At 35.6% G+C, this 19,690-nt stretch overlaps 1 protein-coding gene across 4 annotated transcripts in view; it reads left to right on the top strand.

Moving 5' to 3' along the window:
- Nucleotides 1-19,690, top strand: part of ABCB7 (ATP binding cassette subfamily B member 7) — a 186,781-nt gene that overhangs the window by 139,700 nt on the left and 27,391 nt on the right. For 3 of the 4 annotated variants that reach the window (XM_055337807.1, XM_055337805.1, XM_055337806.1), the window contains 10 exons: nucleotides 546-678; nucleotides 1,557-1,825; nucleotides 2,445-2,533; nucleotides 2,626-2,713; nucleotides 3,677-3,851; nucleotides 4,824-4,981; nucleotides 5,541-5,704; nucleotides 5,860-5,989; nucleotides 10,355-10,526; nucleotides 13,164-13,267. In XM_055337807.1, coding sequence (XP_055193782.1) covers nucleotides 546-678; nucleotides 1,557-1,825; nucleotides 2,445-2,533; nucleotides 2,626-2,713; nucleotides 3,677-3,851; nucleotides 4,824-4,981; nucleotides 5,541-5,704; nucleotides 5,860-5,989; nucleotides 10,355-10,526; nucleotides 13,164-13,267 — 1,482 coding nt within the window. The remainder of the gene's footprint in view (nucleotides 1-545; nucleotides 679-1,556; nucleotides 1,826-2,444; nucleotides 2,534-2,625; nucleotides 2,714-3,676; nucleotides 3,852-4,823; nucleotides 4,982-5,540; nucleotides 5,705-5,859; nucleotides 5,990-10,354; nucleotides 10,527-13,163; nucleotides 13,268-19,690) is intronic. The other variant, XM_055337808.1, reaches the window with a different exon arrangement.

Below are 19,690 nucleotides of genomic sequence, written 5' to 3'. Positions count from 1 at the left end.
TTCCCATTGGTGACTCAGCCACAGATACTTGGAATTAATCTGCTTTTGAGATACTTTTTTGCTAAATAATTTTAGTTTTACCATTATTTTGGTGGACAAATAATTTTATATATTTGATTGAATACCAACTATATACAAAGCATAGTAGCACTCAACAAGGGTAGGACAAAAAAAGGAATATGATATAGACCATTAAAGATCTTAAGGCAGTTTGCCTTAAGGTGCCATAAGCTCTGTAGGATTTCAGATAATGGAGAGAGCATTTTGAGTGGATAATCAGGGATTATTTCATGGAGGCATGAGCATTTGACTAATGCATGTAGCTTGTAAATGAATATTAACATGGCAGTCAGTGTGAGGTAGGAATCCTGAAATGACAGCTCTCCAAAGCCGAAGATTTTATCTTTATAAACTGGGAAAATCATTTCAGTACTAGTAAATGATTAATATCTAAACATTACCATAAATACTAATTTAAGGTAAATATTTGTACTTTTAGAAAATATTTTGTATATGATGGATAATTACTGCTTTTATATTTTTAGGCCATGAATATTGTGGTTCCCTTCATGTTTAAATATGCTGTAGACAGCCTCAACCAGATGTCAGGAAACATGCTGAACCTAACTGATGCACCAAATACAGTTGCAGCCATGGCAACGGCAGTTCTGATTGGCTGTATGTGTGATTCTTTTATCTGTCTACAGGTGTTGATTTTCTTCAAGAAGGTTTCATCATATTTGAGATGACCTTTTCATCACAAACACAATGTAGCATTTTCAGTGTCTATCATTTTATGTGAGATTTTTGATATGTGATATTTAAAGATTTTTATGATCTACTTTCTAAAAATTCTGTAATAGCCTCATTTTTCAAGTTCTAGAAAAACTAATATGAAATAAGACATTAAATTCATGATAATATAATAACTTTTAATAGTCTCTTTATAAGATAACCTTTTCAGTAATTCTAGTTTTTTCTTGCTGTTGTTAATTATTTAACAAATAGCTAAATAATAATATATGTACATTAATGCCTTATTAAAGTATATTCAATAGCCATGACACAAATATACCATTTATAAAGAACAGCACATGTTGCTTTGTTCCCTCATGCATTAGAAAGGACACTTTATTGAGACTCAGGAGACTTGAATGGGGGTATTCTTTAGTCAAGGCCCTTGATTTTTCAGGATCTTGATTTTTATCATTTGTTATTTTGGGGAGTTAAAGTAGATTTTAAAAAAAACTACAGACATATGGTACATTTGTCCACAGTAAGGCCATATGGGCTACTATTTACTAAAAATATTTAGTTGAAAAAAAATCTTTCAACATCTGGAATTTATAGAGGAAAATAACACTGAAAAGGATCCATAATGGTGGAAAGATTGGTACTCATTAGGCTAGATTCTTTCTAGGTTTATTTTAATGTAAGTTTTTTGTGATGTATTCATTTAATGTATATACACTTTCTTACTATATATTTATCATTTTACCCTCCTATGATTCTAATGTTTTTACAACCCATTTTTTTTCTTTCGAATGTATTGCTAGATGGTGTATCAAGAGCTGGAGCTGCCTTTTTTAATGAAGTTCGAAATGCAGTATTTGGCAAGGTAGCACAAAATTCAATCCGAAGAATAGCCAGAAATGTCTTTCTCCATCTTCACAACCTGGATCTGGCTTTCCACCTGAGTAGACAGACAGGAGCTTTATCAAAGGCTATTGACAGAGGGACAAGGGGTATCAGTTTTGTCCTGAGTGCTTTAGTATTTAATCTTCTTCCCATGATGTTTGAGGTGACTCTTGTCAGTGGTATTTTGGTAAGTAATACATTTTTCATAACAGGCTTTTATCTTACATTCTCATGAGTAGTTATTTAGTACTTGAAGCTCTTGTGCTATTGAATGCTCATGGTTTGAAAGCAAAATTCCGTGGTATCAGAAGGGTTATTCAGTTCACTTAATTATTTTGCCATAAACTTCAAAAGACTGTCCAAAATCTTGTTATTGTAAAGAGTTGGTTGGTTCTATGTATAGATCAGTCATTTAACTAGTGCTTGTAATTTTTTTGTTAGTAGAGATATTTGTATATGACTTTGGACTGGTATGCTCAGATTATCTAGATTTTTATTTACCATTTATTACAATTTCATACTTTGTAATTAAAAGTGTATATATACTCTATCTCTCTTAAGGCTTATTGCATTATATTTGTCACATTTGACAGTAGTATCAATGTGGCAAATGTAGTTTGGCTTTCTTCCCTTGCTACCTAACATAGCTTTTCTAAGGTATTTGATTACTCACATAATTATTTATTTATACAACTTCCCATCAACATATTTTTATTAAAATCTTTTGACTGATACTTGCTGTTGTATATTGTAAACTATTTCACAAGAACAATGACTTTATCATTTCTGCATTTTGCCTTCTCCAGTATTATAGATGTGGTGCCCAGTTTGCTTTGGTAACCCTTGGGACACTTGGTGCATACACAGCATTCACAGTTGCTGTTACACGGTGGAGGTAAAGTATTTCCCAAGAGCCAGTCAAGGTTCAGAAATTAGTTATGCTTTCATAGCAAAAATTTCATGCCTATGCGAATCTTTGTCTTACAGAACTAGATTTAGAATAGAAATGAACAAAGCGGATAATGATGCAGGTAACGCTGCCATAGACTCACTGCTGAATTATGAAACTGTGAAGGTAATATGTTTAATTATGCTTTCCTCTGCCTTTCACATCACACAAAGATTTGTTCTGCCATTTAATTGAATAAGTGCTGTTAAGTTAGAGCTTCAGATTAGGATAGGACCTTTAGGTGTGATAGATTAATTGTGCTTTATTATTTTTCTTTATTTGGAAATTGTCCTTTCTACCTCCATTTTTGTATGGCAGCATCAGACTTTTACCTTCTGAATTAGCACCTTGATTCAGAATAAACACTAAGCTAAACAAACTGACATGTAAGTCCTTGACTCTGTCCCTCGGTGTACCTAGCATAGTGCTTTTCATTAATTCTTTCATTTATGTGTTCATTTTTCATTTAACAAGTATTACTGAATGCCTTTTGTGTCCAAAGCACTATGCTAAGTCTTGTGATGGGGAAGGGTGATAAAAAACTATTAATATTTAATCCTTGCCCTCCCAGAATTAACTCCATAAACTGGGAGAATTTAAGTATGCAGGTGACTATACAAGAAGGCATAATGTAGTCGGGACAGTGAGATCTGTCCGTTCAGTCTTGGGGGATCAGGGAAAGGCTTTGTGAAAGAAGTGCCTTTAACAGCTTTTGTTTTTTTAAGATTTTATTTTTTTTAAGTAATCTCTACATCCAGTGTAGAGGCTTGAATTCACAATCTTGAGATCAAGAGTCGTCTGTTCACCGACTAAGCCAGTCAGGCATCCCCCTTAACAGCTTTTTTAGATCTGGATTTAAATTAACCAGGCATTCATCAAAATGAGATGAATTTTATGGACTTTTCAAAATACAGTTCATTATGGAAAAGTATAGGAGTACCATAGTCCAATGTATTGAAAGTCAGTTTTTTAAATGGGGTATACAGTATAGAGTTGTATGCATAACATAAAATCAGATGAAAAAGATACTAATCACTTAAGAGAATAAATTCTAATTGTACTTGTATGTAATTTTTGTATATTTTGTAGTATTTTAATAATGAAAACTATGAAGCACAAAGATATGATAGATTTCTGAAGACATATGAGACTGCTTCATTGAAAAGTACCTCTACTCTGGCTATGTTGAACTTTGGTCAAAGTGCTATTTTCAGTGTTGGTTTAACGGCTATTATGGTACTCGCCAGTCAGGGCATTGTAGCAGGTAATGGATCTGCAATTTTCACGTTTATAGATGTTTCACTTAATCTTTATAAATAAAGATTAATGAAAGGAATGTATATATTAGTCTTAGTTACAAAGTATATTCAGTAAGATGCTTTAAGATCCTCTAACTTTTCTTTTTGTACGAGAATGTGTTTTCTTAATTGTATGATGTTTTACTTATTTTTGTTTGATACTACAAGTTTAGCACTAGTTAACTAATTAATTAGGACTACTGTTTATACATTTTGTGGGGCTACATACTGACTCTTTCAGGAGTAACTTCTTTTTTTAGCATCTAATATTTCTAATTTCACTTGTAGACCTGGAAAGCAATGTATTTAGTGTTTAGTCCAAAGGACCAAAATACAAACATACTTTTTTTATAATTACTATTTACATTTTAATCTAGAAAGATTCATTTGCAGAACACTTCAAAAGTAAATAATGCCTCTGCCTCTTTTCTATAACCTACCCACTCAGGATTTATTCATTTACTGTGACCTTAATACATGGTTTATCATTCCCACTCATGATATCCATTTTCTCCAGTTTTTTTATATATATTTTTAAAAAGTTTCTATTTCACATTACAAAGAAATTTGCCAGTATCTTATGAAGAAGTGAAAGATTTTTAGCCATCCATTTCTATCTTCACTTAGACCATTATATATATGTATATAGTATATATGTATATAGTATAGTATGATCATATATATATATATATATATATATATATATATATATATATAGTATATGGGTGAACAGTTCCCATTCCACTTATATCAAGTTCCCTATATTCCTAAATCATGGATTAAAATGCCTTGAAATTTGAGTAGGCCTTAAGAGTTGCTGGTTATTTGCATTTTGTAGCATATTCCAGACTAATAGACTATAAACTCCTCTGTCTTAAGCTGGAAAAGTATATAACATCTAAAATACCTTTTTTCCCTTCTGTCAACTACATATTAAGGTACCCTTACCGTTGGAGATCTAGTAATGGTGAATGGACTGCTTTTTCAACTTTCATTACCCCTTAACTTTCTGGGAACTGTGTATAGAGAAACTAGACAAGCACTCATAGATATGAACACCTTGTTTACTCTACTCAAGGTAGACACTCGAATTAAAGTAAGTAATCTATTTAGTACCTTTTTAAAAGCATGTGAGCATCATTCCATTAATAGGATCATTGTCAGGGAATATTTACATCACCATTTCAGCAAACTGGTTTCTCTTATGCAAGAATTAGAGCTATCATGTGTATTAAGAAGTTGTTACAGCTTTTACTTTCATGTTTAGAAACATTACAGTGTTAGTAAATATTATACCTAAAAGCTAAATTTTGTTAAATTGAATTATTTGTACTTGGACTTGATTTACTTCTGCTAATAATGATATATGATGAGTGATTGCCTTTCCTCACATCCTCAGCTTCCTTACTACCCTGCCCACCATCCCTCTACCTGCCCCGCAAAATTGCTCGAAACCAAAGCATTTAAGTGTTTTTGACCTTAGTGAAGAATGGAAAAAACAAATCTTTAAAAGCATGCTTGGAAGTGATCTAACTCTATTTATAAACCTCCTCTTTCCCCATTATTCTCCTTTTTCTCTCTGAATTAGAGAATTGTCTGCTTGACTGTCTCTACATGGTGTATAAAAGTGGCTTTTTTTCCTTCTTCCCTACTAGGATAAAGCAATGGCATCTCCCATTCAGATCACACCACAGACAGCTTCGGTGGCCTTTGATAATGTGCATTTTGAATACATTGAGGGGCAGAAAGTCCTTAGTGGAATATCTTTTGAAGTCCCTGCAGGAAAGAAAGTGGCCATTGTAGGAGGTAGTGGGTCAGGGTGGGTAATTCAGTTATTTATAAAATTCTGCATCATTGATTGATGATTCCCAATGTAATATTTTTTCTTTACCATAATAAAATGATTATAATGGTTTAAACATGTTCCCTAATGCCAGTAAGAGCTAAATAATCTTTCCTTGTCTCCAATTTCAGAAAAAGCACAATAGTAAGGCTGCTGTTCCGCTTCTATGAGCCTCAGAAGGGTAACATTTACCTTGCTGGTAAAAATATACAAGATGTGAGCCTGGAAAGCCTTCGGAGGGCAGTGGGAGTGGTACCTCAGGTATTTTAAAAAAAACCTATTTGGGGGAAGGTTTATTTGGTTGATAGATATTTTGTTAGAATAATTTGAATTCAGAGTCAATATAGGGGAGCCTGGGTAATTCAGTCAGTTAAGCATCCTGAGATGGAGCCCTACGATGGGCTCTGTGCTGGGCATAAAACTTGCTTGGGATTCTGTCTCTCCCTCTCTATCTGCCCGTCCCCACTCTGCTCATGTGTGTGCTCATATTCTCTCTCTCTCTCTCTCTCTCTCTCCCTTTCTCTCTCTATTTTACATTTTTTCCTTCTTTTCTGCTATTATTTTTTTAAAGATTTTATTTATTCATGAAAGACACACACAGAGAGAGGCAGAGACACAGGCAGAGGGAGAAGCAGGCTCCATGAAGGGAGCCCAACGTGGGACTCAATCCCGGGACTCCAGGATCATGCGCTGGGCTGAAGGCAGGTGCTAAACCGCTGAGCTACCCAGGGATTCCTTCTCTCTCTCTCTTTCTCTCTCTCTCTCTCTCTCAAAAAAAAAAAAATCAAACAGTCAATATATGCTAAGTAGGAAGCATTAGGCCCTACAGTCTAAATTCTGTTACCAAAAAGACTAAAAAAATGTGAATGGAAAATGTGCATGATGGAAAGATTTTTTTTTAAGTCTTAGAAAGCGTAATATAAAGGAAAGAGCCCAGACTAAACTCAGATAGATATGGGTTCTAATCCCAACTCTAACCCTTATAAATTGTGTTCTTGGTCCTCAGTTTCCTTGTCTTTAAAATAAGGATTAAAAAAAATAATAAGGATACTAGCCATTTTTCTTATATGATGAAATTATTATCCTATATAGATTAGAGATAATATAAAGCACCAAGCACAATGTCCATCACAATTGCTCAGTAAATGAAAACTATTACTGTAATTTTGAAAGTTTTTGACACTGAAGCAGTATGGCTCTCTGCTTCCATGTTTGTATGCCTTGTTTACCACTGTCCTCTTTGTGCCAGCCACAGTGCCTGCCTTGTAGTAAGTATTTAATAAGTATTTGTTGAATGACTTTAGAGGGGAAAATAAATTCAGAGCAAAATCTGAGAAGACAACAAGGATGCCTTATAGCATATGAATTTTTCTTATGCAAAAAGCCAATAGAGAGACCTGGGAACAAGTTGCAGGCTAGAATCTGAATTAAATTCCTGAGAGAACTGTAAGAAAGAGATCAGAGAGGGATGTGTAATTTATAAAAGGTCCCCATATGAACTGAGACATGCCATTCTACACTCCCTTTTACACTAAGAATCCCAAATGTTAGTGTGCATGAATCACCTAGGGAGATTATTGAAATTCCAACTCTTTGACACACCTTAGTTCTGGCTTGGGAGGCTGTGTAGGGCCCAGGAACCTGCATTTTTAATATGCCTCCTAGATTATTCTGATATAGATAATTCATAGACTCTGTTGAGAAATACTGACCTAAACTGTATATTAAGTGAACTGAATTTTGGATTTTGTCTGTTTAGGGCTCAGTGTCCTCATCTATGCAACTAGATTCCTGTCATTCTCTTGGGCTATGTAACAGTTATTCTTTACCTTTTGAAAAATAAGACATTTGATTCACTAAGGAAAAAAATACATAGTTAATAAAGAAAAGATCCTAATCCTCACTGGAGGGTTTACCAATATAAATTAAATTAACAGTGGAATACCATTTTTTGCCTGTCAGCAAGATTTTAGAATTCATGACATCCATTTTGGGCAAGGCTGTGTGAAATGTCTAGTCTGTTTGGCTAGTGGAAGTATACAGCTTTTCTGACAAGCATCTTGGCAATATATGTCAAGAGCCAGAAAAATATTGATACCATTTATGCCAATAATTTTGCCTCTAGGAAGTTTTAGTAAGGAAGTAAACAGAGATGTGAACAGATTTTTACATGCAAAGACGTTCAGTACAGCATTATTTATAGTATCAGAAGTTGAAAACAATGTGAATATCCAACAATAAGTAGATGGTTAAATTTATCAACATAGGATCAAATGTCATACAGCCATTTATAGATATGCTGCTTGTAAAGAATATTGTCATAGAAAAATACTTAGATACAAAATGTAAAAAGAAAGCGCACCTGGTTGGCTCAGTGGTTGAGCGTCTGCCTTTGGCTCAGGTCATGATCCCAGGGTCATGGGATCGAGTCCCACAACAGGCTCCCCTGCAAGGAGCCTGCTCCTCCCTCTGCCTATGTCTCTGCCTCTCTCTGTGTGTCTCTTATGAATAAATAAAATATTTTTAAAAAATGTGAAAAGGTGATACCATGTGAAGTATAACATCCAGGGCAGCCCGGGTGGCTCAGCAGTTTGGCGCTGCCTTCAGCCCAGGATGTGATCCTGGAGACCCAGGATCGAGTACCACATCGGGCTCCCTGCATAGAACCTGCTTCTCCCTCTGCCTGTGTCTTTGACTCTCTCTGTGTCTCTCATAAGTAGATTAATGGAATCTTAAAAAAATAATAATAATAAATAAATATAACGTCCCAATTTTATAATACTAAATGAATACATGTAACTAGAGAAGAAAGGAGAAAATACACCAAAATGTTAATAGTTATTGCTACATGATAGGATTATGAATAATTTGATAAATTTTTAGTTTACCATTTTTAAAGATTTTCAAAGTTTCCAGTTAGCATTTGTTAGCTCTTTTTTGAATATAAAATATTATTTTAAAAATAAGTATTTTCTCTTTATAGAACTTTAAGGTTATTGGGTTTAAGTACCATTTCAATATAAGAACATTTTATATTAGTAGTTGATATAAAATGATTAAAATATTTTTTTATAAATTAATTTTTATTGGTGTTCAATTTACCAACATACAGAATAACACCCTTAAAATATTTTTTGAAGTAATATCTGAAACTCGAGCTGATTGTGTGGTAAAAGATCTTAATTAATTATTTTAGTTAATGTGAACTAATGGAGCCATTTTATTTAATCTAACTAACTGTTGCCTTTCAACCATTTAGAGACTAAAAGGAAAGTGGAGATGGATGTTTACTTTAAGTAAATTAGATTTAGTGTGCTATGTCAGAATAAGATGAAATGTCAAATGAATGCTTGTAGTGACCTTTCTCCAAAAAATATCTATAATGTATAAGTCCTTTGTTTTCCATGTCCAATTAAAAAAGCTTGTTTTCTGTGTCCAATTTAAAAGCTTCTGAGAGGGATCCCTGGGTGGCACAGTGGTTTGGTGCCTGCCTTTGGCCCAGGGCACGATCCTGGAGACCCGGGATCAAATCCCACGTCGGGTTCCCAGTGCATGGAGCCTGCTTCTCCCTCTGCCTGTGTCTCTGCCTCTCTGTCTCTCACTGTGTGCCTATCATAAATAAATAAAAATTAAAAAAAATAAAAATAAAAGCTTCTGAGAAACATGTAACATATGTAACCTCATTAGTAATTAGAGAAGTGTTAATTTAAACAAAAAGCACATTTTACCCCAAATGTAGCAACAGCTGAAACTTATTAATCTGCAGGCTTGCTGAGGATATGAGTGTCTGACACCCTTATACACTCTGGGTTGTAGTATGTATACTTTTGGAGCATTTTGGAAGACAATTGGGCAGTACTATCAAATGATAAATATATGCTTACATTTTAATTCATCAGTCTATTCCTAGGAATCTTTCTTCTTTTTTAAATAAATTTATTTTTTATTGGTGTTCAATTTACCAACATACAGAATAACACCCAGTGGTCATCCCGTCAAGTGCCCCCCTCAGTGCCCGTCACCCATTCACCCCCACCCCCTGCCCTCCTCCCCTTCCACCACCCCTAGTTCGTTTCCCAGAGTTAGGAGTCTTTATGTTCTGTCTCCCTTTCCTAGGAATCTTTCTTATAGAAATATGCAAGTGCACAAAGTCCTATATACAATGATATTTTATTCCAACATTGTTTGTAGTAGCAAAAATTTGTAAACTACATTAATGTCTATTAGTAGAGAAATAAAAAAGCGAGGTAGGATTCTGTTACTGGCATGAACAGTTACTAGGGTATGTTAAATGAAAAGATCAATTTATCAAATTATATATATATATATATATATATATATATATATATATATATATATATTATATACTATATATAACATGACCCCACTGTGTTGAAAAAAGCAAACTATATGGTATATAAATTCATCCAAAAAAGTCTGGACTGATAACTCAACAAATTGTTCATGGTGATTATAGTTGGGAAGGAAAATGGAATTGCAGGGATGAGGGGGGTGATAAAGGAGTTATCACATTTTATTCTTTATGCCTTTATGTCTTTACTAAGTTGTTTGAATTTTTTGTAATGAACATACATATATGTGTACATATATATAAATCTGCTTCAGGATGCTGTCCTATTCCATAATACTATTTACTACAACCTCTTATATGGAAACATCCATGCTCCACCTGAGGAGGTATATGCGGTGGCAAAATTAGCTGGACTCCATGATGCAATTCTTCGAATGCCACATGGATATGACACACAAGTAGGGGAACGAGGACTCAAACTTTCAGGTAATTAGAGATTTTAGATCTGCCCCCACTGTGTACTCCCTTCAAACTTTAATTTGTCAGAGCCATTGTCTAGAAAATATAGTGACAGAGTATACACCCAGTGCTCATCTAGTCACTCTCAACAAGGTCAAGTCTCAGCCATTACTATAAATGATACAACATGTTGGAAATAACTGTTCTCAAGTCATGCAGGTGTCTTTTTTTTCTCACTTGCAACTGCAAACTATAAGTGCTTAATGGTAAATTACTAATACATGCTCAGGTCAGTGTTAATTTATCATCCATAATTTTAATATTAAAGGAAAGTCAGCATCATTATTCACCTGAGAAAGTAGTAAGAGTAGGGAGAAGTAATTTGATAGTAAATAGTATATCTCACCATATTTCCTAGATTGTTATGGGGTGTTTTCAATACTTTAGACTTCCTTATACTTGACTTTCATTACAGCCAATTTCGCTGGTTCAGTGGTCAAGTACATTTTGGGGCTGGTCCATTTCTATTGAAGTGTTTAATTATGAGATTGCTAGGTTTAATGATTATCCTACAATGCTTGAATTTTTTGGAGGAACAAGAAAAATGTATTTTCACCCAAAATTATTTGAATTCCAAAAGTGTAATGATATCTATGCCTGAAAGTATTAATGTAACTCATATAAACACACTATATATCCTTTATGTTTATTCTTCATTCTACTTTAAGGAGGAAATGTAAAAATTAGGGATGGAAGTGAGGCAAAAAGAGAATGAAGAACACTACATGAATTTTAATGATTCCCCATTCCTTTCATTACAAACTGACCATTTCATTACAAACTGGCTTTATTTATTCACAGCAATGATTAGGTACATACTGTGTACAAGCTAATATGCTAAATGATTTTAGAGTTAAAAAGATGAAGCATAAACAGACTTGCTGTCAAGGAATTTGCAGTCCATTAGAAAGTTTTCATCTAGGTTTAGAAAATGTTAAGCAAAGATCATTTTTAAGTTAGGTTGGTTTATAATATTTTTTTGATTATCACCTGGTAGTATAAAATGCTTGCATCATTCCAGTCCCCCTTTATACTTTACCACAGCTTTTAACAGGAGTAGTGTCAAGCTAACTAGATCACTCCTGGATGATTTGTCCATTTGGCTAATTCTAAAGATCTCCAAGTTTTCACATAATATAACATATATTTATAGGCCTCTCAACATATGACTCTGCCTCAAATAGCTATGCCACATGCCATTTTCCAATCATTTTTTCACCCTCTCTGCATGCCTTCGGGAGTAGGAATGGCTAAAGAAATTTTGTTCTTTCCTAATATCCATTGCCTTGGAGTTAGACCTCTCTAAATGAACAGCATTGTATTATTTAGCATCTATGCCAGTATTTATGGTAGGGAACAAACAAATGTTTCTTCTCCAAGTTCCAAATTTCTATTGAATAGAATTCAAACTGGGCTGGTTTCTACTTGAAATTTAGAGGCATGTTTAAACTAGTCCTTCCTCTGAGTATCTACTTCTTTTAGGAGGTTTCTGCTGCTGAGTTGCTAGGTGGGTAAGGAGACAGTTCTGGCATGATGCTTGCTTTTGTAGGAGAATTTTGATCTTATTAAATGAGGAAGAGTGTGGATAGTATAAATACAAACTTACTAATATTAGATATAAGGAGCTCCCTTTACAAGTTGGAAATAATAATTGCAGAAAAAATAAAACTGAAACAATATCTGGTATACCAGATAATAAATAGGTGGTGCTTATTTCCTGAAGAGGTTACTGAAGCTGAAAATTACAAGTTTTTTTAGACATTAATAAATTAATTGAAAAAAAGTTAAAGGGGGCATATTCAGCAAAGCATCATTCTCTGTAGTTCTATGTAAGATTGATGACCTTAGACCTATAGGAGTCCCAGTGAGGAAAGAAAGCTTGCTTTATTTTCACTAGAATATATTTAGGAACAAACATGGGCTTGTGTATTATGTTAGGAAGAGCATTGAACTGGGAGTCCGGTCTGGTCCAGATTCCACTGGAAGTTGCTCTGTGATCTTGGGCAAATCACTAAACTTTTCTGGGCCTCTTTTTCCTTTCTGCTCTTCTAGAGACCCATAGCAAATAACCAAGGTGAAATAGGTACCTAGTGTATACCTTTAACTTTGAAGAGTGCTGTGAAAATAGTATATGTCAAAAGAATCCTTGAGAAGAATACTGGCTGAATGGTACTTTTTTTTAAAGAAATAAATGTAGATATTTATAGTTTGTCATTGCCAGGTTTCAGATATTGAATTTTATTTGGCATTGTTGATTCTCTAATATTGAAATTTTCCTGATATTGCTGTACATTGGGAAGTAATATAAAGTAACACATGTAATGAGCATATTCTTGGTGAGAGAAATAATTGTGGAATGGAAGCTGTTCTCCTCGTACTCTCAGCTGCCACAAAGTCAAAATCCAGAATTACATTCATATTCCAGGGTATATAATTTGTCAAAGGATATCATATATAAACTTAGACTCTTCGGAGTAAAATAAACAGTTGTCAGAGTAGAGAGATATGTTGAAGGCATTACTTGGTGGTTATGATCTGTGGAAATACTAGAAACATGAAATGTCTTTATGTTATACTTCCTTAAACTAAATATTTCTTTACCAGGAGGAGAAAAGCAAAGAGTAGCAATTGCAAGAGCCATTTTGAAGAACCCCCCAATCATTCTCTATGATGAAGCCACTTCATCATTAGATTCAATTACTGAAGAGGTAAATGATGATGAAATGCAATGCTCTTCAATTCTCGGTGCTTAACTTTTCTCCTTAGAAGTTTCAGTAAAATGGCTACATTCTTTTGTATTTTGAATGAAGTTCAGGAGGAGGTACTGTAGTGCAAAAAACCTAGCCCTTTTTCCCCATATAGCAAGAGTTGCTAATAAGAATGCCAAGTTGCATTGAACTATCATATTGCTAAGTCCATTTGCAAAAGTGTCTCCTTTTGGAACCTTGTAAGTATTGTATTCTTGCATCTTGCAAAGATTATAAGAATTTCCTAATCTGCTGACAAAAGGAAGGATGTTTTAGTCTTTCTGCTATTGCCACTTAACACTCATGAAAATAGGTCATGTAAATGATTATGACACAATACACACCAGAAAGCCTTTCACTTATCATGGAGCAACTCATGGAAGTTCAAGTCATGCACACACAGCCTGTAGTGCTACTATAAATTTATATGCATTTCACAAAAAGTATTGTGCAACCTCAAGGTGTCCTGACACTCGATGTCATGGTATAACTCAGGAACTACATTAGACTTCATAACAACATCTTTGTATCATATATAAATGTTTTAACAATAATTATAATTTCATAAATGGATCTCCTTAATCTACTACTGAAGATAAGCAGATATTATCAATCTCTTACCTCCATTCACCTACATTTTACTCACATATATAGTGAAAAACTAGTGTTGAAGAATAGACTAAATTTCAGCATTACAGCGTAATATTTGCATATGTAGTTAAGTTTCAGGGCATATTACTCGATCTGCCTGCCATATGTTTAAAACAGTTTATTATCTAAGTGACTTGTTTACCATAAGGATTTGTTCTTTGTTTATTTATTTATTTATTTATTATTGGTGATCAATTTGCCAACATATAGAATAACGCCCAGTTCTCATCCCGTCAGGTGCCCCCCCAGTGCCTCTCACCCAGTCACCCGCACACCCCGCCACCTCCCTTTCCACCACCCCTTGTTCTTTTCCTAGAGTTAGGAGTCTCTCATGTTCTGTCTCCCTTTCTGATATTTCCCACTCATTTTTTCTCCTTTCCCCTTTATTCCCTTTCAATATTTGTTATATTCCCCAAATGAGAGACCATATAATGTTTGTCCTTCTCCGATTGACTTATTTCACTCAGCATAATACCCTCCAAGTCCCTCCACGTCGAAGAAAATGGTGGGTATTTGTCATTTCTAACACCTGAGTAATATTCCATTGTATACATAGACCATATCTTCTTTATCCATTCAACTTTCAATGGACACTGAGACTCCTTCCACAGTTGGGCTATTGTGGACATGGCTGCTACAAACATCGGGGTGCAGGTGTCCCGCTGTTTCATAGCATCTGTAACTTTGGGGTAAATCCCCAGCAGTGCAATTGCTGGGTTGTAGGGCAGATCTATTTTTAACTCTTTGAGGAACCTCCACACAGTTTTCCAGAGTGGCTGCACCACTTCACATTCCCACCAACAGTGCAAGAGGGTTCCCCTTTCTCCACATCCTCTCCCAACATTTGTTGTTTCCTGCCTTGTTAATTTTCCTCATTCTCATTGGTGTGAGGTGATATCTCATTGTGGTTTTGATTTGTATTTCCCTGATGGCCAGTGATGCGGAGCATTTTCTCATGTGCTTCTTGGCCATGTCTTTGTCTTCTTCTGTGAGATTTCTCTTCATGTCTTTTACTCATTTCATGAATGGATTCTTTGTTTCTTTGCTGTTGAGTTTAATAAATTCTTTATAGATCTTGGATACTAGTCCTTTATCTGAAAGGTCATTTGCAAATATCTTCTGCCATTCCGTAGGTTGACTTTTAGTTTTGTTGACTGTCTCTTTTGCAGTGCAAAAGCTTCTTATCTTGATGAAGTCCCAATAGTTCATTTTTGCTTTCATTTCTCTTGCCTTCGCAGATGTATCTTGCAAGAACTTACTGTGGCCGAGTTCAAAAAGGATGTTGCCTATGTTCTCCTCTAGGATTTTGATGGACTCTTGTCTCACATTTAGATCTTTCATCCATTTTGAGTAGATCATTGTTTATGGTGTAAGAGAATGGTCTAGTTTCATTCTTCTGCATGTGGATGTCCAATTTTCCCAGCACCATTTATTGAAGAGACTGTCTTTTTTTCCAGTGGATGGTCTTTCCTGCTTTGTCTAATATTAGTTGACCATAAAGTTGAGGGTCCACTTCTGGATTCTCTATTCTGTTCCATTGATCTATGATTCTGTTTTTGTGCCAGTACCACACTGTCTTGATGACCACAGCTTTGTAGTACAACCTGAAATCTGGCATTGTGATGCCCCCAGCTATGGTTTTCTTTTTCAATATTCCCCTGGCTATTCGGGGTCTTTTCTGATTCCACACAAATCTTAAGATAATTTGCTCCAACTCTCTGAAGAAAGTCCATGGTATTTTGATAGGGATTGCATTAAACGTGTAAATTGCCCTGGGTAACATTGACATTTTCACAATATTACTTCTGCCAATCCATGAGCATGGAATATTTTTCCATCTCTGTGTCTTCCTCAATTTCTTTCAGAAGTGTTCTATAGTTTTTAGGGTATAGATCCTTTACTTCTTTGGTTAGGTTTATTCCTAGGTATCTTATGCTTTTGGGTGCACTTGTCAATGGGATTGACTCCTTAATTTCTCTTTCTTCAGTCTCATTGTTAGTGTATAGAAATGCCACTGACTTCTGGGCATTGATTTTGTATCCTGCCACACTGCCAAATTGCTGTATGAGTTCTAGCAATCTTGGGGTGGAGGCTTTTGGGTTTTCTATGTACAGTATCATGTCATCTGCGAGGAGGGAGAGTTTGACTTCTTCTTTGCCAATTTGAATGCCTTTTATTTCTTTTTATTGTCTGATTGCTGAGGCTAGGACTTCCAGTACTATGTTGAATAGCAGTGGTGAGAGTGGACATCCCTGTCTTGTTCCTGATCTTAGGGGAAAGGCTGCTAGTGTTTCCCCATTGAGAATTATATGTCCTGTGGGCCTTTCGTTAATGGCTTTTAAGATGCTGAGGAATGTTCCCTCTATTTCTACACTTTCAAGAGTTTTGATCAGGAATGAATGCTATATTTTGTCAATGCTTTCTCTGCATCTATTGAGAGGATCATATGGTTCTTGTTTTTTCTCTTGCTGATATGATCAATCACATTGATTGTTTACAAGTGTTGAACCACCCTTGCATCCCAGTAATAAATCCCACTTGTTCATGGTGAATAATCTTCTTGATGTATTGTTGGATCCTATTCGCTAGTATCTTGTTGAGAATTTTTGCATCCGTGTTCATCAGGAATATTGTTCTATAATTTTCCTTTTTGGTGGGGTCTTTGTCTGGTTTTGGAATTAAGGTGATGCTGGCCTCATACAACGAGTTTGGAAGTATTCCATCTCTTTGTATCTTTCTGATCAGCTTTACTAGAATAGGTATGGTTTCTTCTTTAAACGTTTGATAAAATTCCCCAGGGAAGCCATCTGGCCTTTGACTTTGGTGTCTTGGGAGGTTTTTGATGACTGCTTCAAGTTCCTCCCTGGTTACTGGCCTGTTCAGGTTTTCTATTTCTTCATGTTCCAGTTTTGATAGTTTGTGGTTTTCCAGAAATGTGTCCATTTCTTCTAGATTGCCTAATTTATTGGCGTATAGGTGTTCATAATTGTTTTTAAAATCGTTTGTATTTCCTTGGTGTTGGTAGTGATCTCTCCTTTCTCATTCATGATTTTATTAATTTGAGTCTTCTCTCTCTTCTTTTTAATAAGGCTGGCTAATGGTTTATCTGTGTTATTAATTCTTTCAAAGAACCAACTCCTGGCTTTGTTGATCTGTTCCACAGTTCTTCTGGTCTCTATTTCATTGAGTTGTGCTCGAATTTTAATTAACTCTCTTCTTCTGCTGGGTGTCGGGTCCATTTCCTGTTTTTTCTCTAGCTCCTTTATGTGTAAGGTTAGCTTTTGTATTTGAGTTCTTTCCAGTTTTTGAATGGATGCTTGTATTGCGATGTATTTCCCCCTCAGGACTGCTTTTGCTGCCTCCCAAAGATTTTGAATGGTTGTATCTTCATTCTCATTAGTTTCCATGAATCTTTCTTATTCTTTTCTCATTTCCTGGTTGACTCTTTCATCTTTTAGCAGGATGGTCCTTAACCTCCACGTGTTTGTAGTCCTTCCAAAATTCTTCTTGTGAATAAGTTCTAATTTCAAAGCATTATGGTCTGAAATTATGCAGGGAGTGATCCCAATCTTTTGGTATCAGTTAAGACCTGATTTGTGACCCAGTATGTGGTCTATTCTGGAGAAAGTTCCATGTGCACTTGAGAAGAATGTATATTCAGTTGCGTTTGGATGTAAAGTTCTGTAGATATCTGTGAAATCCATCTGGTCCAGTGTATCATTTAAAGCTCTCGTTTCTTTGGAGATGTTGTGTTTAGAAGACCTATTGAGTGTAGATAGCACTAGATTGCAGTCACCAAGTATAAGTGTATTATTATCTAAATATGTCTTCACTTTGGTTATTAATTGATTGACACATTTGGCAGCTCCTACATTCGGGGCATATATATTGAGGATTGTTAAGTCCTCTTGTTGGATAGATCCTTTAAGTGTGATATAGTGTCCTTCTTCATCTCTCACTACAGTCTTCAGGATAAACTTTAGTTTATCTGATATAACGATGGTACCCCTGCTTTCTTTTGAGGACCATTTGAATGGTAAATGGTTCTCCAACCTTTGATTTTCAGGCTGGAGGTGTCCTTATGTCTAAAATGAGTCTCTTGTAGACAGCAAATAGATGGGTCCTGCTTTTTTATCCAGTCTGACACCCTGCGCCTTTTGATGTGGTCATTAAGCCCATTCACGTTCATACTATTTAAAGATATGAATTTAGTGTCATCACAATACCTATTCAGTCCCTGTTTTTGTGGATTGTTCCCTTGGACTTCCTCTATTACAGAATCCCCCTTAATATTTCTTGCAGAGCTGGCTTCGTGGTCTCATATTCTTTCAGTTTCTTCCTATCTTGGAACCTCTTTATCTTCCTTCTATTCTGAATGAGAGCCTTGCTGGATAAAGGATTCTTGGCTGCATGTTCTTCTCACTTATGACCCTGAATATATGCTGCCAGCCCTTTCTGGCCTGCCAGGTCTCTGTGGAGAGGTCTGCTGTTAACCTAATGCTTCTCCCCATAAAAATTAGAGATTTCTTGTGTTTTGCTGCTTTAAGGATCTTCTCTTTAGCTTTGGAATTTGCAAGCTTCACTATTAAATATCGAGGTGTTGTTCGGTTTTTATTGATTCTTGGGGCGGGTCTCTCTATTTCCTAGATCTAAATGCCTGTTTCCCTTCCCAGATTCGGAAAGTTTTCAGCTATGATTTGTTCAAACACATATTCTGGACCTCTGTCCCTTTCAGCACCCTCAGGAACCCCAGTTAAACGTAGATTTTTCTTCCTGAGGCTTTCATTTATTTCCCTTAATCTATCCTCATGATCTTTTAATTGTTTTTCTCTTTTTTTCTCATTTTCCGTCTTTGCCATCAACTTGTCTTCTGTGTCACTCAGTCGTTCTTCTACCTCGTTAACCTTCGTCGTTAGGATCTGTAGTTTGGATTGCATCTCATTTAATTTATTTTTAATTTCTGCCTGATTAGATCTAAATTCTCCCATCTCTTTAGTCCTTCATGCTTTTTTTAGAGCCACCAGTAGCTTTATAATTGTGCTTCTGAATTGGCTTTCTGACATTGAATTGTAATCCAAATTTTGTAACTCTGTGGGAGAGAGGACTGTTTCTGATTCTTTCCTTTGAGGTGACTTTTTCCTTCTATTTATTTTGCTCAGTGCAGAGTTGCCAAAAAACGCGTTGTATTGGGAAAATGAGAAAAAGAGAGAAGAGAAAGAAAAAAGAGAAAAAGGAAAAAAGAAGAAAAGAAAAGAAAAAAGGGGGGGACGCAAACAGAAAACAAAAAACTAGGGGGAGTATCCTCTGATTCTATATACTGTAAATCCCTTAACTTCCCCTGGAAATTTCCAGTGCTGCTTGGTCAATAACTTGCTTTTTCCCTGTTCGTCTAGCTAGTTTTCTGGTGCAGGGGTCTGCTGTGCTGATTCTCAGGTGTGAGCACTTGGGGGTGCTGCTCAGCCCGGATATGTTATATTTAATGGGGTCCTTGGGGTGTCTGGGTGGCTCGGTTGGTTAAGTTTCCCATTCTTGATTTTGGCTCAGGTCATGATCTCAGGGTTGGTTCATTAGGCCCTGCAGTGAACATGGAGCCTGCTTAAGATTCTCTCTCCTCCTTTCCTTCTGTCCCTTCCCTCTCTCCTATTCAGAGGCAGAATAGGAATCTGTTTACAAGAACTTTATACTTAGAAATATATTGTCCACATTTACCAGAAATTAAAAGTCCTAACAGTC

This window comes from Nyctereutes procyonoides, unplaced genomic scaffold (assembly GCF_905146905.1).
Source record: "Nyctereutes procyonoides isolate TBG_1078 unplaced genomic scaffold, NYPRO_anot_genome, whole genome shotgun sequence".
Taxonomy (NCBI): Eukaryota; Metazoa; Chordata; class Mammalia; order Carnivora; family Canidae; genus Nyctereutes; species Nyctereutes procyonoides.
The sequence above is the reverse complement of the archived record's forward strand: the minus strand, read 5'-3'. Positions and strand labels throughout refer to the sequence as shown.